Here is a 26,706-nt window from a genome sequence, read left to right on the forward strand (position 1 = left end):
AAATATGCCGCCAAATACAGGTAACTGAAGTTATGTCCACTCACAACAACAATAGTTCTGTCTGACAGAACAGGGCAAGGGAGACGTCATAGGAGGTAAAGTGCAGCACGGGCCTTGCGACCTGAGTTGGGCCCCCAGAACACAAAGGCTCACATCTCTAACGCCAACATTCTTGCTGTGAATTTGAATTTAGAGGTAGAGACAGAACAAGCAGCCAGGAGCCCTAAGCCAGCTAGCCTGGAGTAAGCTGCAGAGACGCACAAACAAGAGACCTGCCCCCCACACCCTGTCTCTCAAACACACACTAAATAAAATCCAAAAAAAATTAAAAATAAAAAATAAACATGTTAATATATTTCTTTTTTTCTTTCTTTCTTTTTTTTTTTTTTTTTTTTGGTTTTTCAAGACAGGATTTCTCTGTAGCTTTGGAGCCTATTCTGGAACTAGCTCTTATAAGACCAGGTTGGCCTCAAACTCACATAGATCCACCTGGCTCTACCTCCCGAGTGCTGGGATTAAAGGCATACGCCGCCACCACCATCACCTGGCTTAATATATTTCTTTAAAGCCTTTTAAAACGACTAGTTGTCATACTGGTCATAAACGTCAGAAGAAATTATCTTGACCTGAACACTTAAAACAGGAATATCTGAATGATGTGTCAATAAATTTTTAATTGCTAAAACTGTCAAATGTTGACTATTTTTCTGCAATAAGGAAAAGGTGCCTATCCACTTCTCTCTGAGCAACAGACTGAAAACAAGCCAAAAGAAAGCCCAGGGGTCCCGGGCCTTGAACTCAGATCAGCCTGCTTCTGCCTCCACCGCTGAGATTAAAGGTTTGCCAACCATGCCCGGCTCCATTCTTGTGTTTCACAGTGAACTCTTCAGTCAGAAAAGATGAAGAGAAATCACGAACAGAAAAGAGGAACAAACAAAGCTACCAAGTCTGTCCTTTCTCTGCATCCTGCCATCCAGGCCTGCATCCCCTGGCAGTCCCTTCCTGATGTATCAGGAGTCACGCTGGCATCTTTAAAGCTTCAAGAAAAAGCTATCGGTGCCTGTGAACACATCCTTCCTGGGTAAGGAGGAGAAAGCCAAGCTAGACGAGCAAAAGTCCCCGTGAGATAACCTAGAGCTTCCTGATAAAGGATGCATTTACTTGAGGGAATAATGTGCTCAGCTAAAATGCCCCGGCAGGCCTACCTGTACCCTCCATGCCCATCCAACACCTTACTGTCTGTCTTAGCTGAGCACTCAGACGCAGAGACCCAAGGTCAAATTCTTGTTCTCGGTGCTTTCGTCCAAAAGCTGATCTCCCCATGATGGAAGGTGAATGAGAGAGAGGTGGCAGTCAGCTTCCAACCAGCAAGTCGACACTCCCACCACGCTGCATTAGCTAAAAACATCTCCAGCCAGCGCAGCCACCAATGTTCCTCATTTGCTAAATAAAACACGTGTCGATCTTCCCCGTGTCAACAGTTCTCGGAGGGCAGATCACAGCTCTTCACACTTAAAACCACTTGTTTCTTGTTTAACTTCCTGCGATACTCTTACTTTAAAAAATGTCCGGCCAAAGACTTTTTCAAAATGAAAACAAATGGACACAGTCAGGAGGTGGATTTGCTGAAGGTCCCTCCCTGAGTCCCCAAAAAAGAGGCATCTAGGGGGCCCAAATGTTTCTCATTAAACTGAAAAACCAAGAGACGAGTAAATGCTGATGGCTGAACAACAGCTAATCATGGCATAGTCGCGTAGAGCGAAGCTCCTAACCAGAAAGCAAAAAGTCGCAGAAGGAAAATAAGCAACAGTCCAGCTCTAGGGGATCTGACACGTTCTTCTGACTTCTGAAGGCACACATACACACACACATGCACACATGCACAGACACAGATATATAGATATATAGACAATTTTTTATTAATTTTTACTGAGCTCTACATTTTTTCTGTTCCCCTCTCACCCTCTCCCCTCCCCTTCCACCCTCTCCTCCCAAGGTCCCCATGCTCCCAATTTGCTCAGGAGATCTTATCTTTTTCTACTTCCCAAATAAATATTTTTTTTAAAGAAATAAGTATCCCTAATTTCTGAGTAGAAATAAAGTTGGGTTTCATGAAGGAGGGGCAACACAAAAAGAAGCAGAATTCCACCAAAGTCCCCTGGTAAGAACCGGTCGCATCTTGCCATGGATAAAATGCGGCCCTGGAGGCAGAGGGAGGAGGAGGTCGCTCCGAGACCCACCTTGTAATAGTCGTAGAGAAGGCCAAGGGCAGCAGCGCTGTCCTCATCTCCATTGATGCTCATCATGGCCTTGGTGGCCGCAGTCAGGGGGTTCTCCAGGTATGACTTCCAGGCTTCATCCTCGCTGGTGTAGGCTCTTCGGCTATTGAACGGAGGGTCACTGGGCATGGGCACCAAGGCCACTAGTCTTTTATTACTAGAAGAACAAGAAAGACGTAAGGCTCATTAACAGGAACTTTTCCATTTCCCCTCTGATCCTGTACGTGTCATGTCGTTACCCGGGTTTGTATTCCCCTAGAGGAAGACAGGAGCAACCACCACGTTGCACTTAGCCCCAGCGTCCATCATCCCTGGGCACAGATGTGGTGACAGCTTTTTTAAAGGTGCTGTGGGGACAGCTCGGGGCTGCAGAGGGCGGACTGCTCTTCAGAGGACCCAGGTTCAGCTCCAGCACCCATCAGGAACCACAGTACCGGAGAGTCACTCTGTGGCCTCTGAAGGAAACGCCACTCACGTAGCACACGTAAGCACATAAACTCTCCGACACAGACACACACGCACACGTAAATAAGTATTTTTAAGGGTAGTATATCCAGTCAGTTTATGCTGCTCTCCTTAAAACTTAGCTTTCTGTGTCTAATCATCCTGAATAACTTAATTATTCTTCGTTAATGAGCACTAGAATGAAAGCCTGTGAGAATAATTTCCTTAAACTAAATTCTAATTTAAAACATTATTAGTCACAAATAATCAATAGGTCAATGGTTCAAATTGATTTTTCAGATAATTTAATCTTGCTTGAAAGTGGTAGGGCACTACAGACCAATCTTAACATCTTCATGGGAACAGCAACATAGGTACTTGGCAAACAGTACACAGTGACAGATAACGCTCTGGAGGACAGGAAGAAATGGGCTCTACATGTAAATACATCTGCTGCAGGATGCTGTCAAGTTAAGATGACATGGAAGCATTAGGTTAGGAGTGAGGAAACCAATGGCATACCTAAGGAATTTCCCCAAGAGTCCGTGAGTAAATTAGTGCCAACCAGGTCAACCTTGTGTAGAGCAGCAATCTACAAGGCAGCGTCTTATGGTCAGTATGACAGAGACTCAAATACCCAAAGACCATGACAGCCCCCTGCAAACTCCCCATGGCGGACCCAACGTGTCAAGTAACAGAGTCTGGTTTCTTGGCCCTTTCTCCTTGTTCACTGAAAGGGAACCAAGCGGAACAAGGATACTGTGTCCAGGCAACACCTTCTCTGACACACGGTCCCCTGGCATGGATAGGTGGGTGGTAATGCCAGTGACGGAAACAACAACAATCAATGGAAACTCAGCCACCTAGACCTTCTGGTGGTCATGCAGTTCCCAAAGACAACCCTGAGAATCTCCTGATGGTTGGTGTTCTCTGACTCGTTTTATGACAGACCTGTGTGAACTCCCCAAGAACAGTGTATCAAAGGACCTTTGTGTGGGGTCCAAAAGCCACATTTGAGTTGCTACAAAGTATTTGAGCTGGGGTGGCACAGGTGGGAAGTAACTCGTATCAGGTGGACTCTTAGCGCTACAGTCTCACGGCCCACTTGAGCTCTCTGTGGTGGTGATTTCATGGAACCCACTGGGGAGAAGGAATACTGGCTACACTGCAAATAACAATTCAGAGTGGACTGTCCCGTTTCTTCCGAGTGAGACAAATGCCTACTGATGATTAGGCAGTGGAGTGACAGGGAGTGACACGGCTCTGGAGGTGAGTGCTTGCCCAGTGGCCCATGGTGAACGAGAAGTGAGCAAATACCCGTGTTTGCTCCTCCTGCCTTAAGTAGGGTTAGCAATGCCCACCTGCCTGCCTCATAGCATGGAAATGATAGACAACTGGGTCCTCGGGAGGACGCAGGGCTCTGAGACTAAGTGGCATTGCCACTGTCATACTCTTCTGTGTTCCTATCCGTTTCTGTGCCTTTCAGGCTTCGTTAAAGTTGATTCTGATTTATGAAGGGTAAACCTATTATCACTAATTAAAGGGAAAGCAGACTTGCTCATCTGACACTTGCTTTTCCACGGGCTTTGTTGGGAGCCCGATGGGCGGCACCTGTGCTATTGAACGCGGAGGGATGAACAGGACACTGTCACCCACAGGGCCTAGCAGACGCCTGGAGAGCCACTTTCTGCAAGGGCTGTGATAAGGAGACACTTGCTGATCCTGATGACAGGAGGAGAGGTGGGAAATATTTTTAAACTAATATATTTCATCATTCAGGATGAATATTTTTATAAATGAAGTATATTTATACTCGTGTTAGAAAGTCCAATAGAAAAACTCTCTTTTTCTGAAAAAAATTTCATAGTATTTCCACTTTGTAGAAAATGACTGATGACGGAGGGTAAGTTCATGTGCAGGCTGGGAGTGTCTGTGAGCAGAAGAAATGAGACCTGGGGGAGAAACCAGGAGAACGGGGGTCCTGTGGTGGTGGTTTATTTGGGCCTCCCATGTCTGTTTCACTCAGAAAGTGAAACAGAAAACTGAGTACAGTTGTTCTCGGGAGAGTCACTCAGCGCAACAGTGAAAAGGGGAGACTTAGAAAAAATTCCAAAATTTAAACTTCGAAGCATGGTTTCGGGTGTGAATTGCTCGTGTGTCATCGTAAGATTGGAAACTCTGAGGCTTAACCATCGTATCCTAGGAGAGCCATGCTTGCAATAGCTCGCTGTCGGAAGGAACAGACCTTGCTGCTGTTGCCTGAAAAGAGCAGGGCGGCTGTGCGGAGGGCGTGGCTCGCACTGGCTCTCTGCCAAAACACGTAGCAGGAAGTGGTGGCCCCATTGCTGCACAGATTTTTCTTGACTCTTCCTCCTTAGCTCCCAGTTTCTTCCTGTTGACTCCAGCTCATCCTGGCCCAGTTGTTGGTGACTTTAGGGCTTACCCAGTATCTCCCCTAGGAGGAACCTGCATGGCTAAGGGGGCGGGGGGGGGGCATTCTGGAAATCACAATTCCTTTCCACTTTTTTACTTTATTTTTGATAACATAAAAGGGTCCTTTTATGCTCTCCCTTTTAACTGTGTGATGTCTTTGCTTTATTCTTCAGAGATCATGGTCTATCTGATACAGAACACTGCAGAATGAAGTTTGATCTGATAAAAACAAAGTCATTTCTCTGATATGCTGGGAACAAAAGTGTAATTACTAGTGGACGGAAATGAAAGTGCACGGAGCAGCATTTACTAGCCAGAATGGTCTTTGTTTTGTTGCACGTGTTTTAAGAGGTGCTTTCTAAAGGTTTACCTAAAGCTTTATCACCATTCACCAGGAAAGACAGTTCAAATTCAGTTTCAGTCAATTCCTACAGGATTTCTCTCTGTAGCCCTGGCCAGCTGGAACTGGCCTTGAATTCAGAGAGCAGCCTGCCTCTGCCTTGGAGTGCAGGGATTAAAGCCTGAGCCTCTGCTGGGCTTGCTTCAATGAGTTCTTTTTTTTTAAGATTTATTATTATTATTTATTTATTATGTATACAATATTCTCTCTGTGTGTATGCCTGCAGGCCAGAAGAGGGCACCAGACCTCATTACAGATGGTTGAGAGCCACCATGTGGTTGCTGGGAATTGAACTCAGGACCTTTGGAAGAGCAGGCAATGCTCTTACCCTCTGAGCCATCTCTCCAGCCCTTCAATGAGTTTTTAATTGTCTTGTGAAGCCTCAGGGTTCACAATCTGGGCCGCCTAGCACACACTCTGAGCTGATGTGAACTTGACCTCTGGGTCCCTCTTGGAGGAAAAACAAATGCAGGCGAGCAGCAGAGCGTTCACACCGTTCTTGTTTCCTCTGGCGAGCAGCAGAGCGTTCACACCGTTCTTGTTTCCTCTGGCGAGCAGCAGAGTATTCACACCGCTCTTGTTTCCTCTGGCGAGCAGCAGAGCGTTCACACCGCTCTTGTTTCCTCTGGTGAGCAGCAGGGAGCAATTTGTGAGGACACTGCCTGAGATGTGTGTGTGTGAACTGAAATCTAATGCGCTCACGACAGTTGTAAGGGACTTTCACGGCTATCTACTTTTCCAGCTTTAGAACAGTTTGGGTATTGGTGTCAGATGATTTCGGGAGAGCCTCCCACGAAGTGCAGGGTCTCAGACACTGTTCTACAGCTGGGAAGGGACACCAGGACCACAGCAAGGCTTACAAAGGAAAGCCTGTCATTGGGGAAGTGCTCACACTTTCAGAAGCTAGTCCATTATCATCACAGCAGGGGGTATTGCGGCCTGCAGGCAGGCACTGGGTCAGCAGCTGGGAGCTACATCCTGACCCACAGGCAGAGAGAGAAGAAGCCTTCTGCCTTGGGCTTTTGAAAACTCCATGCCCACCCCCTAGTGACACACTTCCTCCACAAGGCAGCACCTCCTAGTTCTTTTAATCCTATCAAAAAGTCTCACTACCTGATGACTGAGCATTCAAATACAGGAGCCTATGGGGCCCGTTCCTCTTCAACTGTTGCAATGTTCCAACCACTTCTTAGTTAAAGTATGTGTTTTCCAAACAACCCTCCCCCCAAAACTTGAAGCCAGGCTCAGATTCCATGTTTTTCATACAGAAGAATCATTGAGTTTGCCAGAGATCTTGCAGAAGACACTGTGGGACCTGGATTGCAGCCCGCTCAAGGCCTCTGAAGCAGCTTTCTCAGCTGGCAGTACTTGGCTCAGTGCTATTGTTAGAAGGCAGTTTCTTAGGCGGGTGTGATGACACGTGCCTTTGTCTTCAATCCCAGCACTCAGGTGGCAGAGACAGAAGGAGCTCTGCAAGTTCAAGGTCATCCTGGTCTACAGAACAAGTTCCAGGATGGCCAGGGCTACATGGAGAAACCCTGTCTCAAAACACAAAAAATAAAAGGAAAAAAAATCAAAAAAGAATCACCAAAAAATATAAGGGGAAAGGTTCATTGTTTTTTTAAATTAAAATAAAATTTTTAGGAGTGCTAAATAAAAACATCGGGGGGGGGGGTAGAATTTAGGTACTGGGGATGAAAGCAGGTAATTACCCAGGCATTTTGCCTGGCTTTTGCTGAGGATTGAACCTTGGGGCTTCATTCACGCTGTATGTACTACTGAGCCTTATCCCTAGCCCTTCCTAGTTTAAAAAAAAAAAAAATATGACACAGTTAAAAAGGATGCAGAATAATTATGTAGAACATTCTACACACAGAGTTACAGGGATGGTGAGGGGCTCAGTGGATAAAGGCGCTTGACACCACACAGATGAGCTGAGGTCAGTCTCTGGGTCCACGTGGCAGGAAGAGAGAAGCGGCTCACAGCTGGTTGCCCTCTGAAACCCATACACTTGCTGTGGGCGCACAGGCACGGAATCCATTCCTACACACAAATAACATAACTATGTGAAGATGCACACAAACCTAAAAGAGGTTGAGAAGAAAGCAATGGAGAGAAAGGAATCATTTAAAATAACAGAAGAAAATGTCCTTTAGTTAGTCAAAACTTAAGTCTTGAGAGAAACAAGGTCACAGCGTGTTCAAAAGAATCATTAAACAAACACCTCTGTCCATACCCAGGTGAAATTTCAACATCAAAATTCAAATTTAAAAATGCTACATAAACTTGGAAAAAACAAAAACTGTCCAGAGGACATAAACAGGCCTCAGACTTCAGTTTCTCTGTGCAAGAGATGAAAAGAAGAGAAAAACAAAGAAAGAAGGGGGGAGAGGAAGGAAGGGGATGGGAGAGAGGGAAGCTGCCTTTCTAAATGAAAAAAACAAGAAAATAGATTTGACCATGGAGTAGTAAACATAGCAAAAGACCAGCTAACTAGATGGAAAAACAAGGACCATCATCTTGAAGGGACTCAAAAGCTATTCTATCCATCTATCCTTTTAGGAAGAATAATTCAAGGACATGGTGGTGCACATCTTTATTCCTAGAACTCGGGAGACAGAGGGAGGTGGATCTCTGTGAGTTCCAGGCCATTCTGGTCTATATAGCAAGTTTGAGGCAGCCAGAGCTACATAGTGAGAGTCTGTCTCAAAAGAGAGGAAAAAAGAGAATAATTTCTTGATTCAAAGTGGAAAAAAAGACATGTATTTTTATAGAAAACAAAATCAATATAGCCATCAGAGACAACCAAATGAGCCAGTACAGTATGAAATTAATTTAACTAATTTCTCACCATGGAAACATAATTTATGCCATGAAGAAAAGATTCTTAAACCTAACATCAAACAAAAAGTAAAGTGTAACTTTTAAAGGTATGGAAATTTTACATTGTATTTTTAAAAATACTAATATTAATTCCAGATATGGATAGAAAGTATAAGTTTAAATATGCTATTTAGAAAAAAAAGAAGTCAGCCAGATGTGGTTGTATATGCCTTTAGTCCCAGAACTTGGGAGGCAGAAGTAGGCAGATCTCTGTGAGTTGGAAGCCATTTTATTCTACATAGTGAGCCCAAAGACAGGCAGAACTACATAAAGAAACCCTGTCTCAAAATAACAGAAGAGAAAAATATTAAAAAAAAAAAACACAAAGACAAACAAATAAAGAACCTAAGCAAACAAACAAACAAAACCCCACACATTTATGGCCTTCAAGATGCCTTAGTGGATAAAGGCACCTGCCACCAAGCCTCATGTGGTAGGAGAGGACCAGCTCCAGCATTTGTCCTCTGACCTCCAATGACATAGCTCTTCCCACACACATAGATACAGACAGACAGATGATAGATAGATAGATAGATAGATAGATAGATAGATAGATAGATAGATAGATAGATAGATAGATAGATGCTGGATGGAATGATGATGATGATACATACATACATACATACATACATACATACATACATACATACATACATAGGTAGATAGAGATGTAGAGAAATATCCAATAGTGACAATTACTAGGATAAAAAAGGTGAAGAAATGTTAGGGCAGGACTGGAGAGATGACTCAGTGGTTAAGAGCATGTACTGCAGTTCCCAGTGCCCGTGTTGGGGAGTGAAGCTACCTGTAGCTACAGCTTCAGGGGATCCAATACCTTTAGCCTCCATGGACATCCACACACATGGCTCTCAATTACACAGACACACACATCCACATGATTAAATACTAAGAAAAAAAATGGAAAGAAAACGTAGAGCAGCAGTTATCTCAGGGAGTGCAGACTCCTGGAAAGCCCCTTAGATCCTCCCAAGATCATCGAGGAGGAAGCCAGGACACTTCTCCCCTCACCAAGGCTGCTTCCTCCCACAAACCAGGCCCAGCAGCAGGCTGGGTGTGAGAGATGTTTCTCTTGCCACACATGCAAAATGGAAACAAAGAAACAAACAAGCTGTTGGCATTTGAAATTGTTCCTGGTAACACTGTATACCATATTAATTTTGTTCATTTCAAACCTTGGGGAAAGTTCCATCCAACAAAGTTGTAGGTGTGTGTAAAAGCACTTTGAAACACAGTGTCTATGTGTGCTTTTATGCCGTGGCACACGTCTGGAGGACAGAGCCAGTCCCCTTGTTTCTAGTCCCACCTATGTCTCAGGGATGAAGCTCAAGTCATCAGGCTTAGAGGCAGGAGCTCCCCATCTCTGAAGAGAAAGAACGACAAACTAATAAGCTACCTGTCCGGGCAACGTTTTCTAAAATAGGAATCCAATATAAGTCTCGCACTCAAGAAACAAACTGACGGCGTTTGTTGAAAATTATCAATCACATCTGAATTTTTGAGCACATTTAAAACTTGCTTTCAATCACTATTAAAACTTCATAATATTCACATACTCTCTGGTGAGATCTATGAAAATGGGAATGGATGGGATTTCTCGCTTTTATGCCAGGAGAACTGCTTCCATGGGGGATGATCTGAATTAGGCAGTATTTTAAGCTGCTGGAAGAGTGCGCCAAAATCCCAGATAGGCAAGCCAACTGCTCCAGGTACAGATGAGGACTGAAGGCCTCAGTGGAGCAGAGTTCACGAATTTCCTCCTCTGCGTTGCATTAACCTTTCACACACTACTGGTGAATTAGGGCTGGCGTATGTATGCGCGTGCGCACAGACACACACCACACACACACACACACACCACACACACACACACACACACACACACACACACACCACAATTTTCTTTTTCAGGACACCTAAGCAAACCAACATTTTCAACAGACTTAATGAGAACACAGATAGGAGACCAGCCGCCATCTGGTGAACCACAGTTGAAAATTGGAAAAGCATAAACCACCCCTCTCCACACTAATATGTATTTGTTTCAGAAAAACTAGTTGTTTTTATTTTAGACAAGGTCCCCTTAACACGCAACGGATTTGTAGTTATTATTTTAATGCATTCATTCTTAACGGTCTTAAATTTCTCTCTAACATGTTACTCTTTTATGGGGTGCTGTGGTGGAGTATCCTAGACTTACATTCTACACCAAGCTATATCCCAGCCCATCTTCTAATATGATGAAAATCAATGAAATCTATATAAACATGAAGGCCAACACAACAGTCTTCAATCATTAGTGAGTTCAAAGGACTCTGGAGCCAGTGGAGAAGGAAGGACATGGTGCCATGTGGTTATCGTTCCAGGACTACAACTTCACTGTAGCAGGGAGTTACATGCTTACATGAACATGAATAGAGGCTAAAGGTTAAAGAGCTGAGCATGTAACATGTTAAGGGGAAGAATACCAGAAAAATTGATGAAAATAAAGTAGATAGACATAATCAAAGAAACAAACGCGTACAATTATTATGAACAAAAAGGAAATGAATGATGAAAATAGATGTAAGAAAAAGCTGTTTAAGAGCCAGTGAGATGGCTGCATAGGTCAAGGTGCCTGGCATGCAAGCCTGGCAAACTGGGCTCAATCCCTGAAACTCATGAAATGATAGGAAAGACTCAAGCACCTCCACAAACCAGTCCTCGTCACCACAGATCTGTGGGACACGCATGCACACCCATGCACACATTAATTATAATTTCTTTTATAATAGTTTTAAGACTAATGAAGTGGAAAAGATAACTAACAAACTGATGAGCCTGGTGCCACATGACTGTAATAATCCCAGCACTCTGGAGGCAGAGGCGGGCAAATCTATGTGAGCTTGAGACCAGTGGAGTCTACGGAGTTCCAAGACAGCCAGGGCTGTTATACAGTGAAAGACTGTCAAGAAAAAGAAAGAGGGGGAGGAGGGGGAAGAAGAGGAGGAAGAGGAGGAAGAAGAGGAGGGAAAGAAGGAGCACGTTGTATTCCCAAGTCTCCCTCAGTATCCAGTTTCAGAACCCAGCCTCTGACACAGACTGAAAGGGGCAAGGAATCTGACCTAAAAGAACACTAACATTGAGAAAGTGAATGTTGCCACTTTAATCCCAGCACCCAGGTGCATAGGCAGAAGGATCTCTGAGTTTGAGGCCAGCCCGGTCTACAGAGCAAGTTCCAGGACAATCAGGACTACACAGAGAAACCCTGTCTCAAAAACAAAAAGGGAAAAAAGATGGAGAGAGAAAAGAAAAATGAACAAATTGACAAAAAATAACCAAATAGCCAAGCAGGAGAAGAAGAGAGAATGTTAGACACAGCACACATTTAATAAAAAGAGAATTCCAAGTTAGGTTATGCAAACTGAGAGCAGGGAGAAGCTCTCTAGCGGGAAGCATTTGTAGAAGAAACGTGAATATCCATGATTCCCTTACCTGAAGAGACAGTCACTTTCCAGTAGAGAAACCTCGAAGTGACTGCCTTAACCAGGTGCCGAGGGCAGAACTCTTAAAACAAAGGGGAAACGGTCAAGTGAGGAGACCGAGCTGGTGACTGGTGACTACGGCACAGGGCTAAACAAGCAGGGGAAAGTCTGTAAGAACACAAAAATAAAAACAAGTGGCTTTGGGTGGAGCTGTGATCTGTGCGCAGCATCTGTCATGTTGCTTCCAATGGAATATAGATGGAATAAAAGGCCACCCTGTGAGAGAAGGGCTGACCCCTGGGAGGTGACGACTTCCCTTTATAAGGCAGGAAGCATTCTTGATCCCCCTGAAACCTGGTCTCTTCCTGGGGAATCACACAATCACCCCTATGGCAGGATGAATACCTTCCTCCCTTGTCTACCAGCAAAACTGCTCCTTGACTCCTGGAGACCAGCAAGGTGGGGTCCGCAGGTAAAGACACTGCTGCCAAGACTTGTGATGGAGCTTGATGCCCCAGCCCCACACAGTGGAGAAAGCTGACTCTGGCAAATTGTCCTCAGACCTCCCTCCACACAAGTGCTATGGCACACATTAAATAAAAACAAACATTTGAACTTTGTGGGGGAGGGCTCAGGCAACAATGACAAAGGCGGGTCCAGTCTCTGCCCTGATGGAGCTTTCCTAGATGAACACACAATTGCAGATGTGACAAGTGCAGATGAAGAGAAAGCACAGGGTGTTGGAAGAGAGTCTCTCCTGGGGGCCAAGCCCAACTCACTAACTCTAGAGGTCAGAGAGTCCAGACCACTGGAGTAGCTGACTCTTCCCTAGGGACTCTTCCCAGCCAGCGAAAAGAAGAAAAAGAAAAGGAAAGGAAAGGAAGAGGAAGAAGAAGAGGAAGGAGGAGGGAGAAAGGAAGGAAGGAAAGAAGGAAGGAAGGGAAGGAAGGAAGGAAGGAAGGAAGGAAGGAAGGAAGGAAGGAAGGAAGGAAAAATCTTCAAAAGAAAGAAAGTAACTACTGGCCAAGTACAGACACACACGGACAGCAGATTACACTAGGGTTTGTCATTCACTTTTCTGATTTGATATTAATTCTCTTCACTTATCGGGGAAGGGGAATGGGAAATGCTGTGCCATGGAGCACACATGGACAAGTTATGGAAGTTGTTCATGTGAGTTCTGGGGATCACACTCAGACTGCCAGGTTGAGCATCAAAGGCCCTTACGGCCTGGGCTGTCGTCTTACCAGCCCAGTATCTAGGACTGGGTTCACCTGGACTCCGAGTGAGAAGACTAATGGGCAAGGTCTTCTGCCAGGAAAGCATCTGGTCACATGCATTTTACATCACTCTGGCAATGGAGGGTGGGAAGAAAAGAACAGGTGCTAAGAAACTAGCGTGAGGGGCTGGGAAGATGCTCAGCGGTTAAGACAGTAGATACTACAGCTGGGCAGTGGTAGTGCATGCTTTTAGTCCCAGCACTCAGGAGGCAGAGGCAAGCGGATCTATGTGAGTTCAAAGCCAGCCTGGTCTACAGAGCTAATGCCAAGACAGCTAGGGCCGTTACACAGAGAAACCCTGTCTCGGAAAAAATAGAAAAATAGTATTCAAAACAGATACTCTGACTAACAGTTGGAATCAGGCTCCATCTTTAACAATGCCACACAGGAAGGGGCAGGGAGGTTCACACACAGAGCATCCCAGAACACAGATTATATAAGTGTCCTTTCTGTAAAACAAGACAAATAACTTGACTGTATTGCATAGCAAATGTGACCGGGGGTCGGGGGGGGGGGGGGCGCACAGGTACAGTTTGGAGTACAGGGCGCACCTACAATACTTCTTGGGCCTCGGCACATTCCTTAATACAGCAAAAATAAGCAAAGGTAAGCCCAAAAGGAAGTGACAGACGTGAGGAGCTAAACTTTGGCCTGCCCTGTGGAAATTTAGATAGACCTCTGAAGGCACTGTCTAAAAGGCAAAAGTAAGTTATGAATATCTTTCTCTTGAGGACAATGGACAACAACAAAAAAGATAGCAATTGAATATTAAAGTTGTCGAAAGTGTATAATGCATTCCCCATTCCCCCTCATCTCTAAAACAGAATTTCATGAAAGTAGAATTGGATCCTAAAGTTCATATGGAAAAAGAAATGCAAAACTTAGCAACAATTTCCGAAGAGCAGCCCACCAGCCTAACAATTCCAGACACTGCAGCTTGTGCGAAGCTATTCTGTGGTCACCCCTGAAACACACATCAGTGGGACAGAAATAGTCATGAAAATGTCCCAAATCCCCCACAGAAATTTAATATATGATAAAAAATAGAATTTTAAATAAGTAGAAGAACTATGAAAACTAGGAAAACAAGTATGAAAATAGCCTCATTCTTCAACAGATCACCTCCAGATGAATCAAAGCTTCCAACAGAACCTTGAAACCATCTTTTTGTTTATCCCTATTTAATTTTAGGGCAGAGAAACCTTATTAAGAAAAACCACAGGTTGAAAAATGCAACAAAAAAAAAGAAGGAAGGAAGAAAAGGAGAGAGGGAGGGAGGAAGCAAGAAAAGGAGGGAGGGAGGAGGGAGGGAGGAAGAAACATAGAAAAAAAGGGACTGAAGACAAGACTGAGCAGTTAACAGCACATACTGCTCTTTCTGAGGACCTTAGTTCCCAGCACTTATATAAGGTGGCTTACAAATGCTGCAACCCCAGTACCAGGGGGATCTCACACTTCTGATGTCCAAGAACATTTGCATTCAGATATACATACTCCTCTCCTGCCACACACAATTAAAATAATAAAAAACACATCTTTTGAAAAAATGAGAGAAACAACCGGGCGGTGGTGGTGCACTCCTTTAATCCCAGCACTTGGAAGGCATAGGCTGGTGGATCTTTGTTAGTTCAAGACCAGCCTGGTCTACAAGAGCTAGTTCCAGGACAGGTTCCAAAGATACAGAGAAACCCTGTCAAGAGAGAGAGAGGGAGAGGGAGGGAGAGAGAGAACAAAATGAATCAAAAAGGATGAATTTGTAAGAATTTGAAATCTCTAAGGAACTAAGTCATGGCACAACCCAAAGACACACACATGGTATAGGCAGTGAGATGTCTCTGTCAATTCTAGAGTTTTAAAAGTTGCTTATAATGCACTTTCTGTTTACTTGGGTAATATTATATCCTAGAGTCTTTGAAGGAGTTAAAAATTAGTTATAATTATAGTTTTCCTTAGATAAAAGATGAAGTAGATATAAATGTTATAACTATAATTCTTGCTTGACACCTGTTTTGTTATATGTAATTTTACTATGTTAAAGTTAAAACCTTCCTTTTTATTTAAACAAAAAAGGAAAAACGGTGTAGGAGGTACTTCTGCCTATGTGTTGCTTTTATTGGTTACTGAATAAAGAAGGTGGCTTGGGCCTATAGCAGGGCAGAACAGAGCTAGGCGGGGAAAACTAAACTGAATGCTGGGAGAAAGAGTCTGGAGATGCCATGCAGCCACTGCCAGGGACAGACAAGCCAGAACCTTGCCAGTAAGCCACAGCCACATGGCAATATACAGATTAATAGAAGTGGGTTAAATTAAGATGTAAGAACTAGCCAATAAGAAGCTAGAGCTAGGCTGGAGAGATGGCTCAGTGGTTAAGAGCATTGCCTGCTCTTCCAAAGGTCCTGAGTTCAATTCCCGGCAGCCACATGGTGGCTCACAACCATCTGTAAAGAGGTCTGGTGCCCTCTTCCGGCCTGCAGACATGCACACAGACAGAATATTGTATACATAATAAATAAATAAATATTTAAAAAAAAAGAAGCTAGAGCTAATTGGCCAAGTAGTGATTTAGGTAATATAGTTTCTGAGTGATTATTTCTGGTCTGAGAAGCTGGGAACAAACAAGTGGCCTCCTACAACAATGGTAAGCAATGATGACTACCTCATTATACAAACAGCTTCTAAGAAACAAAAAAAGACCAATAACAAAAAATGATAAAGTACATTAACTTCCTCTCTTTCTCTCACACACATATACACACACACAAATAAAAGTAAAAAATAAATTAATGATAAAATCGACTTCTGGCATATACAGATAGTTTGCAAAAGCTGGGCCCACACAGTGTGACCCTTAGTTCCTCAAAGGCTGCCCTTGCTTTACAAGTTTCATGGCAGAGAAAGTCAAAAATCCTAGATAACATAAGAACTTTTTAAATGGGTTCTAAAATGGGCGGTGGTGCACACCTTTAATCCCAACACTCGGGGAGGCAGAGGAAAGCGGATCTCTGTGAGCTCCAGGACAGGCTTCAAAGCTACAGAGAAACCTTGTCTTGAAACACAAAACCAAAAAATAAAAATACCACCACCAGCAATAAACAACACAAATTTTAATGTTAAGTTTTACTTTAATCACAGGGTCCTGGAAATTTATCTTTGCCCTCATTTAAAACAGCATCATTTTTTAAGATTGTTACTTTTACTTTTATTTGGTGTGTGTGAACACTAGACCATGCACGGGTGTATTACAGTGTGCAGCGGTGTGGCAGTCAGAGGACGATCTGTGGGACAAGCTGTCTGTACCATATGGATTTCTGAGACTGCACTTGGGTGGCCAGGCTTGATGACAAGCACCCTAACCACTGAGCCATCTCACCGACCTGTACCCCTACTTTTTAGACAAACCACTGAGCATTTCCTGACCATTAATATGCCCGGGAGGCGGGAGGTGAGCCTGACCGAGCTGAGCGATGAAAACACAGGGGTGTCCGTGTTCACGGGAGAGAGCACCAGCCCCAGGACTTTGGCTCATTCCTCAGTCTGCACCTATCTCGCCTTCCTCTTCCAGCTGATTGTCTGAAGAATGGGAGCCAAACATGAAATGGCTGTTTCTCTAAGACGGCTTGTTTTCCTTCTAATGACATCGTTAAGCCTTCAATTGGCAGCCTGTGTCGTTTGGGGCCTCCGCACCGAGGAGGTGCGGGCCGTGAGTCTGGCTTCTCCTCACTCAGCGCGCCCGTGAGATGTATAAGGGGTGAGTCCTCCGTGTTGCGGTGTTTATCCTGTGCTCGTTCATCTGCGCTCTGCTTGCAGAAGGTCCCATCCTTTCCTGCAGCGGAAGTGCTGATCTGAGTCGTGTTTAATGACAAAGAACTAGGACCCGGTCTTAGACTCAGGGGTGGCTCAACGCCTATTATAAACTGTGTTTACTAGCTGGGAAATCTCTAGAGCTGAACTCTCGATTCCAAACCACAAAATAAACAAATACAAAGCTCAATCTTCCTGATGCTGCGCCCCTTTAATACAGTTCCTCATAACGTGATGACCTCCAATCATAAAATTATTTTCATTGCTACTTCATAACTGTAATTTTATTACTGTTAAGAATCTTAATGTGGGGGGCTGGAGAGATGGCTCAGCGGTTAAGAGCATTGCCTGCTCTTCCAAAGGTCCTGAGTTCAATTCCCAGCAACCACATGGTGGCTCACAACCATCTGTAATGGTGCCCTCTTCTGGCCTTCAGGCATACACACAGAAAGAATATTGCATAAATAAATAAATAAATAAATAATATTTTTAAAAAAAGAATCTTAATGTGGGCCTGGAGAGATGGCTCAGAGGGTAAGAACACAGGCTGTTCTTCCAGAGGTCCTGAGTTCAATTCCCAGCAACCACATGGTGGCTCACAACCACCTGTAATGAGATCTGGTGCCCTCTCCTGGCCTGCATTCATGCATGCAAACAGAACACTGTATGCATATAAATAAATAAATCTTTTTTAAAAAAGAAAAAAAAAGAATCTTAATGTATGGCACTTGCCTTTAATTCCAGCACATAGGAGGCAGAGGCAGGAGGATCTCTATGAGTTCAAGGCCAACCTGATCTACAAGAGCTAGTTCCAGGGCAGGCTCCAAAGCTACAGAGAAACCCTGTCTCAAAAAACCAAAAAAGAATCTTAAGTTAACTATTTTTGGAGATAGAAGGTTTCCAAATGGGTCGAGACCCACAGGTTCAGAAGCACTGCTCTGTGAAGTGGGAGAAGGTTGTGAGAGGCTGGTCTGAGGGTACAGCTCTGTGGTAGAGTGGCTCCTTAGCAGGGTTAATGCCCTGGCTGGAAGGAAGGAAGAAGGGAGGGGCAGAGAGGGAGAGAGGAAGAGAAGGAAGGAAGGGAAGTTAGAGGAAAGGAAAACTCAAAAGAACTGAGCATACACATCTTCTAGTTGGCAAAGATTAGGAAGCAGACAGACTGCCTTATCAGAGGAGTGTGTCACTGCTGGCTCAGACCCACCCGCCATGGGCGGGAGTTTTAATTAGGATGAAATAACTGGAGGGTAATTTGGAACTAAGAACCAAATGTTTGAATTCCAGTTTCTTGGGATGTGTTTAAGTCCTGCACGAAACCTTAGCTGTAAGGATGGTGGATAAAGTACTGACTTCAGTAGGAAAAGCAAAGGAGAAATGGCTGACTTAGCTTGAAGAGCCCCATTCCATGTAAAACTGCAAAGCCTTTAAAGTGTTCATCACTACAGAAAGCAACCTAAAATAAATAACAATTTAAAAATTAAGTTACTGGCCAGGCTGTCATGTTCCTTTACTCTCAGCACTGGGAGGCAGAGGCAGGGGGATCTCTGGTTTATTCAAGGCCAGCCTGGTCTACAGAATGAGTTCCAGGACAGCCAGAGCTGTTACACAGAGAACCCCTGTCTTGTGAAAAATCAAGAGATAAAAAGCAACTGCCAGATGTAATGGTGCACTCCTCTAACCTCAGCAGAGGCAGGGGAATCTTAGTGATTTGGAGGCCAACTACATAGCAAGTTCCAGGCTGCTTAAAGCTACATAGTGAGATCCTGCCTCAAAAAAAAAAAAAAAAAAAAACCGTTATGTACAAATGAAAACCTGTACCATAAAACACCTTCACTTACGGGCAGCCTGAAACCAGATGTGGTTGCACATCTGTAATTCCAGCACTTGGGAGGTGGAGGCAGGAGGTCATCCTTCATGAAGTGCAGCCTGGGTTCCAGAAGACTGCCGTCTATGGTAGCAGTGTGGGAAGGCATGAGGTAGATCATCCAGACGTACAAGTGTGCATAGAAAATAACCCAGGGGCTGTGGAAGCGATTCAGTGGCCAAGAGTGCTTGCTGAGCAGCATGAGAACCTGTGGCTTTCCTGGTTCACAATTACAACCCCTGACCTGGGGAAGGTGGTAGAGACAGGAGGACCACTGGAACTTGCTGAAGACGCCTAGCTGAAAACGGGTGAGCACAGTATTCAGCGGGATACCCTGCCTCAGGGGAAAAAGGCAGAGAAGTTGAGGCTATATAATATCTGTCTCTGGCCTTGCACATGTACATACATACATACCTATACATACAGACACGCATATACATACACACGTACATACATATACATATGCATATGTCACACATAAAACAAAATCTAATCTATAAGCCGGGAGTGGTGGCACTGGGTGTGGTGGTACATGCCTTTTTTCCCAGCACTCAGGACAGAGAGGCAGGAGCATCTCTGTGAGTTCAAGACCTGCCTAGTCTACATACTGGGTTCCAGAACAGCTAGTCAGACCCTGTCTGCCTCAAAAATATATCAAAATCCAACTGATATCATATAACAAAAATCTAGGAATTCTAGAGAAAACTTTCTCTAGAATTATTTTTATTTGTGTATATGTGTGTGCCTAGGTTGAGTTTTGACACGTGTGCAGGTGTCATGGAGGTCAGGTCCCCTGGAGCTGGAGTTACAGGTGGTTGTGAGCTGTCTGACATGGGTGCTGGGAACTGAACATGGGTCCTCAGGAAGAGATCAAATACTCTTTACCACCGTGCCAACTCTCCAGCCCTAGAGAAACATTTTTATACATCTTCCGTGCTCCAGGAATATTTTGCACACTTAATCCAATCTTTGGTCACAAAGGCTCTGAAGAGCAAGTTTAGTTCACTGGCCAGGAGTGAGTGGGTGTGAGGCAGCATGGGCACTTGGATCTAGACGAGTTCCTGGCTTGAGCAGAGCTGTCCTGTTCTTTGGGAGGAACAGAGGGAGAAGAACGTGTCAGCCTGTCTAGTGAAGGAAAGGAAAGAGCCTATACGCTGTTCTGCCTAGTTCATTTCAACTTCAGTGACCAATGAATTGTGTCTCCAAGTTCATAGGCAAATTAAATAAGCAGGTTTGTGTGTTTTGCTATTTTGTTTTGTTTGGGGGTTTTTTGTTTGTTTTCAAAACAGGGTTTCTCAGTGTTACCTGGCTGTCTCTGGAACCAGGCTGGCCTTGAACTCACAGAGTTTCACCAGTCTCTGCCTCCCAAGGGCTGGGAATCAAGGGTGTGCACCACCACACCCAGGGCCAGGTTACTGGATACAATGCAGAGAATTTACCCTAGGCAGTTTGCTGCAATCCAAGACAAACGCGGGGTAAACCAGGGACCAGGCAGACCCTTTCCTTCTACACCCTCCTCTGTAAGGACACCTAGCTTTGGTTAGACTTCCAGCACCCACGGATGATTTTTTTAACTATAATATTTCAAGCCTGGAAACTTAATGGACAGAGGAGGGGAGAGGCAGGGGAGTGGGAGAAAAGAGAGCCAGACAAATCCCACCTTCGAACACACCACGCCAGCGCATACCTACTGCCTTTTCACACACTTGAGTTCTACAGCCAATGGCTGCTTTCATCCTTGCTCACACAACTTTGGCAAGATCTCTGATTCCCCAAAGTCGGCTTCTCCAAGTTCGAATCGCATACTCTTTGTTCTCTGCTGTAAATGCTCTCTGGGTCCGTTAAGAAGCAGATAACTTAATGTTTGTGAGGAAGCTTCGGTAAAGGCTTCTGAAGTGAGGCTCAAGAACCGGACTGCAGAGTGGTCTTTACAGAAGCGGTTAGCTGGGCAGAAGTCAGTTCCCGCGATGGAGAAAGGGCCATTAGCTCAGTCCTGCACTGTTCTCAACTTTAGAGGGCCAATTTCAGACTCTCCCAGGGCATTCTGGCAGGAATCAGCACAGCTGGAGCTAACAACACCCCTCTCCAAGGTCACTCCAGAGCAGAAGCTTTCTTCTGGAGAAACTCCGACGCGCAAACAGGCACACGTGCCGTTACTGGGCGGGGGAGGGGCGGCAAAAAATTTCTTGCGGTCTCATTCATTCTCCAGCTTCAAATTGCACCAAGATAGGAAGTTCCTGCACTGCTCTTTTTTTTTTTTTTTTTTTTTTTTTTTTTTGTTTTGTTTTGTTTTTCGACAGGGTTTCTCTGTGGTTTTGGAGCCTGTCCTGGAACTAGCTCTTGTAGACCAGGTGCTTTTTTGAAAAGTAACTACTTTTCAAAATTGTATTCAGTAATTGGGCTTCACAAAACTCCCAAAGACAGGGTCATTGAGCCACAAAACCTGCGGTCCCCAGGTGTGTGAAGGAACAGAGCAGGCCAGTGGGCACAGTCATGGAGCAACCAGGCATCCAGGGCCAGAAAGGGGAGGTGGGGGTTTTATTTACTGGTGCACTAGGACAAGTGTTACCGTTTATTTATATCCGCCTGCCTCTGCCTCCTCAGTGCTGGAATTAAAGGTGTGTGCCGCCACTGCCTGGAGAACTCTCCATGTATATTTAACTACATCTGCATCTTATGTTTGTCTTTTAGTCAATATGAATGATATACACATTTAAGATTTATTTTTATTATTTTTAACTATACATACATGTGGGTACATTATGTATATACGTGCAAATGTGTGCTGGTTGGTGCCCATGGAAGCCAGTAGGGTTGGATCCCCTGGAGTGATTGAGTCACCCAGTATGAGTGCTGGGAATCAAACTCTAGTCTGTTGAAAGAGCAAAAAAAGCTCTTCATTACTTAACCACCCCTCCAGGCTCTGGCTTACATACTTTAAGAGTATCTAGCCGTGTGGTTGTAGTGCAGGAAGAGGCAGACAGATCTCTGTGAGTTCAAAGTCAGCCTGGTCGACAGAGCTAGCTCCAGGACAGCCAGGGCTACACAGAAAAACCCTGGCGTGCGGGCGAGTGAGAGAGGGAGGGAGGGAGGGAGGGAGGGAGGGAGGGAGGGAGGGAGGGAGGGAGGAGAGACTGTAGTCTTTATCAGGGCTTTTGTGTCTTAAACAAGATTGTTCCAACACAACTTCCAAAGGGCTTGTTGTGCTTTCCTGTCGCCTTAAGGGACAAGCCACGCCCACTTTCATTACCTCTGACCTGCCTGCCGCCATCTTGGGCCCTTCCTTTTCTGCTTCCTTGACATGCGTGCTTTTTATTATAAGGAAGACCTGGGAATGTTATGGTTTTGGTCCCTTTAAGAGACAAGCCACACCCATTCCCCTCCCCATCCGCTGAGGCAGGCTGATTTTCAGCTTCCGGCCTGAGCTCGCTCTCTTTTCCATCTTCCTCTCGGAGAGGCAGCTTCGCTTCTGCCTCTCTCCCCACTTCTCTGCTTTCCCCCCTTCTCTGTCTCTGTCTCTTTCTCCTCTTCTCTCTCTCCCCCCCCTCTCTGTCCCCCACTTTACCCTTCCTCCTTCCATAACCCCCTGAATAAACATTCAACCTCACCCTGCCTGTCGTGTCTATCCATGTTTCTGTCTTCTGCCCACCCGCCATGTGTCTCCCTGCCTGGGACCAGCCATTGCTCGGGGACCAGCAGCCATCTCTGCCTGGGGCCCACTGCCTGCTGCCACATGGCCCGCCACCACTGCTCTGAGACCAGCCGCTGTCTGCCGCCACATGGCCCGCCGCCGCCGCTCTGGGACCGGCAGCCATTTCTGCTGCCTACTGCCGCGGGGATCTTGGAGCATTTTTTAAAAAGAACAACAGGGCTCCTGACCAAAGAATGTCTACTTCAGAGGGTTTAATCCCTCAGTACATGAGATGGAGATTTTTTTTAAATATTAATTTATTATGTATACAATGTTCTGTGTGTATGCCTGAAGGCCAGAAGAGGGCACCAGATCTCATTACAGATGGTTGTGAGCCACCAAGTGGTTGCTGGTAATTGAACTCAGGACTTTTGGAAGAGCAGGCAATGCTCTTAACCACTGAGCCATTTCTCCAGCCTGAGATGGAGATTTTTATTCCCAGCCTAAATGAGTAACAGCTGTGTGCCCTGATGTGCAATAACATTTGACTTACTTGGTGTAAGATGTAAGACTGCAGCTGCTATCCTTTGTTCCTTTAATAATTTTTTATTTTTTTATTTTATGTACATTTGCCTGCATGTATCTCTGGGTGAAGGTATCAGAAGCACTGGAAACGGAGTTACAGACAGGTATAAGCTGGCATGTGGGTGCTGGGAATTGAACCCGGGTCCTATGGAAGAGCAGCATTGCTCTAAATTGCTGAGTCATCCCCCAAGCCCCAGCAGCTGCTGTTCTTTTTTTTTTTTTTAATATTTATTATGTCTGTGTGTATCTCTGCAGGCCAGAAGAGAGCACCAGACCTCATTACAGATGGTTGTGAGCCACCATGCGATTGCTAGGAATTCAACTCAGGACCTTTGGAAGGGCAGGCAATGCTCTTAACCACTGAGCCATCCCTCCAGCCCCTCTTATTATTTATATTTTATTTTATTTTTAATATTTATTTATTTATTATGTATACAATGTGTGAATGCCTGAAGGCCAGAAGAGGGCATCAGATCTCATTACAGATGGTTGTGAGCCACCATGTGGTTGCTGGGAATTGAACTCAGGACCTTTGGAAGAGCAGGCAATGCTCTTAACCGCTGAGCCATCTCTCCAGCCCCATTATTTATATTTTATATGTATATACTTCCTCTGAACTCTAAGCTGTGATTTTGGCAGTATTTCCTTACAATGTATTTCCTGAATTATGTTTTATTAAAGGGGGCATAAAAAAAAGAAGGGGGAAGGAAGAAGGAGCAGTAAGGGAAGAAGAGGAGGAGGGGAGGAGAAAAGAAGAGAGGAGAGGGAAAGGGGAGGAGCAGAAAAGGAAGGACAGCAGAGGGGAGGAGACAAGAAGAAGGGAGGAGGAAAAGACGGGAGGGGGAGGGGAAACCTTCTTAAGATTTTAGTGAATGTTTGGTTCATTCCCCATTACCTCACTCTCCTTCGATGGGCCTAGTAGAACCATTCCAGGACCACGTCAGTGAAGTTCTCAGAGTCCCTGCCAGCTCGTATCTGATTTCCTGGACCCCTTATCTACCAGTCAGCCCTGGGAGGCTGTGCGGGGCAGGAACCCTCTAGTGAAGCCACCTAGCTGCCCTTTGGGCTTCTCGGCCCTCGCCATGCCCCCTGCTGGAGGCCTCAAATCATTCTGGATCTTAATCAGAACATCTTTGGTTCTGGAGCACCAGGAGGGGCTCATGAAGAGCAGTCAGGCCAGCAGCCTGGTATCTCTGGACCCTAGGAACCTCCACCAGCCCAGACCCCTTTGAAGGGAAGATGCAGACTCCAGACATTGGGGAGGCGAGTCTCTTCGGGGACCACTTCCCTCAACTCCATTTTGCAGATGGAAAAGGAAGAAATAATGAATACTCTCATCTTATGTTAATTATCTTATTGGCAATACAGGAAGGCGGTAACTGCTACTTTGTTCCTGTCTTCTTTGAAAAGATAGATCAGGGAAGTACAGAAAGCAGTGCTTTTATGGGGCTCACTGAACTGAGAAGTAAGGCAACAGTGTGGGGTGAGTGTGGGAAGGAAGGCCCCTGGGAACCTACGGGAGGGCACTCAGAGCCAGAGTGAGCATTCACAGACTCTGTCACCACGATACTACTATGCCTACTTCCTCCAAAGACAAAGAAGCAAGCTTTCCCAGACCACTCCAGACTTTGTTCCCCGAGTACAATCCTAGCATATAGCACAGAGAGGACACCAAACACTTGGCTTATGAAATGTTCAACCCCAAATCCTTAACTTAGTTACTCACGTGACCAACATGGGCCCTAAGATTTGTTCCATCTTAGGATCCTAGGCTTCAGGTTAAAACCAACCCAATTCCCCAGGAATAATTAATTTCATGCCATCCACCTGTCTCTGAAATCCAATCCGGCCACTTTGCTCCTGCCTGTCTGCTGAGCAAACACTGGCCACTCCACCCTTGCTGAAGCAGCTTCATCCTGTCCATGCTTGCTTTACCCCTTCTTTCCCTCTCCCCAAGTCTTTCCACACCTCGGAAGCCCTTCCTGATTGGGGGGAGGGGGTCAAGGTCAGAGTGTCTGCCTAACTGCTAGCCTAGCACATGGGATGCCCTGAGTTCCATTCTCGAGCAACAAAATATAAACAATTGAATGAATGAATGAATGAATGAATGAATGAATGAATGAGTGAGCAAATAAATAAATGAAACCAAAAACTGAAAAGCCAAGAGCACAGGCCTTTTACAGAGAAGTGGGCCCTTCAGTGTTTATACAGGCGTTAACTGTTGCTTTCCTTGCCTGCCCTGAGCCCAAGTGAAATCAGACCACCGCAAAGCGCTGCTTTGCTGCGCCCCGCTCACTACCACCCACATTCTTTACAAAGTAAAATTTGTTGCTTCACAGGCCTGGGGCAGCTCCCGCTTACACAGACTGCCCTCCCATGCAAATGCGCTCTCCTTCTCTACAGCCCAGACTTATTTTCGTAACAATATACTCTGAAATCCTCAGAACCTCAGCCAGACCTAGTGGCTATTCTAGTAGCAATTCAGAATGTGTAGTCTTAATAAGTAATATTGTTACTCCTCACCAGCACACCCAGTTAAAATATTTCTCTTTTCCCATTAGAGTTGGGATGGGGGAGGGTTACAATCCCCGCAGATACTTTGTTTCTGTTACACACAACCTTCATAGCCCTGCACTGTCTGCCCTTTACTGGTAAGAAGCCTATAGCAGTAGCTGGAGGGAAGCTCAACAGTTAAGAGCTCTGGCTGCTTCCAAAGGACCTAGGTTCAATTCCCATTAACCACAAGATGGCTCACAACCATCTGTGACTCCAGTTCCAGGGAATCCCAGGCTGGCCTCTGCAGGCACCAGGCAAGCAAAAGGTGGACAGACATATACCCAGGAAAAACAGCATAAAAATCATAAACACAAACATATGTGTGTGTGTGTTGCTGATGATTTATAAACAGCAGGCTGCGATGCGGCAAGCCTTTGATCAAGCCCAGTACTCAAGGAAGCAGAGGCAGGTGAATCTTGGGTTCTGGCAGCTGGAGCTACACAGAGAAATCCTGTCTCAAAAAACAAACAAACAAAACTTATGGTGGAACTGGGAACACCACCATGTTTGCCTGGCATATGGGAGGTGCTGGCTTTGACCCCCAAGATTGCCAAGGAAAGAAATGCAAGAGCATAAATTATACCTTGCTAGCAATGGATAAACAAATAAAACTGATACCAAGGAAGCTGGATTTGTCTAGGAGATAGCACTACACAGGCCGTACAAATGGGAGCTCAGAGGGAATCTGGGGGCCCAAGGGAATGCTGTTGGTAGACTCCCAGGTTATGAGTTGGTGTGGCTAACCCACTGCCAACTAGTCCTCTTGGGCCAAAGCGAATTCCTACTTCAGCCTGTCGCTGCTCGCTGAGGAATTCTTCCTGGGCAGGTTTGCCAAGCTGATGGCTCTGGTCTCGGAGCAGGCCTAGATAGGCTGTTTCATTAACAGCAGTCCCTGGGTACCCTGGGAGGCAGAGATGTGAGGACCCCCCAAAATGGGTGCCAGGGATTAAATTAGACAGGGCAGCACCTGGTGTTATTATCTGAGCCTTGGACCAAGGTGACAAGGATGGGCTGCTGGGCTCTGAAGGCTAAAGCAAGGCAGCAAAGTTTAAAACCATGAGTGGGCAAACA

General features: G+C 45.3%; 1 protein-coding gene across 2 annotated transcripts in view; it reads right to left on the reverse strand.

The window, feature by feature from the left end:
* Grhl2 (grainyhead like transcription factor 2) overlaps positions 1–26,706 on the reverse strand; it is a 124,741-nt gene that overhangs the window by 91,509 nt on the left and 6,526 nt on the right. For both annotated transcript variants that reach the window (XM_075961180.1, XM_075961179.1), the window contains exon 2: positions 2,241–2,436. In XM_075961180.1, the coding sequence (XP_075817295.1) occupies positions 2,241–2,436 (196 nt within the window). The remainder of the gene's footprint in view (positions 1–2,240; positions 2,437–26,706) is intronic.

This window comes from Microtus pennsylvanicus, chromosome 2, assembly GCF_037038515.1.
Source record: "Microtus pennsylvanicus isolate mMicPen1 chromosome 2, mMicPen1.hap1, whole genome shotgun sequence".
NCBI classification, from domain to species: Eukaryota; Metazoa; Chordata; class Mammalia; order Rodentia; family Cricetidae; genus Microtus; species Microtus pennsylvanicus.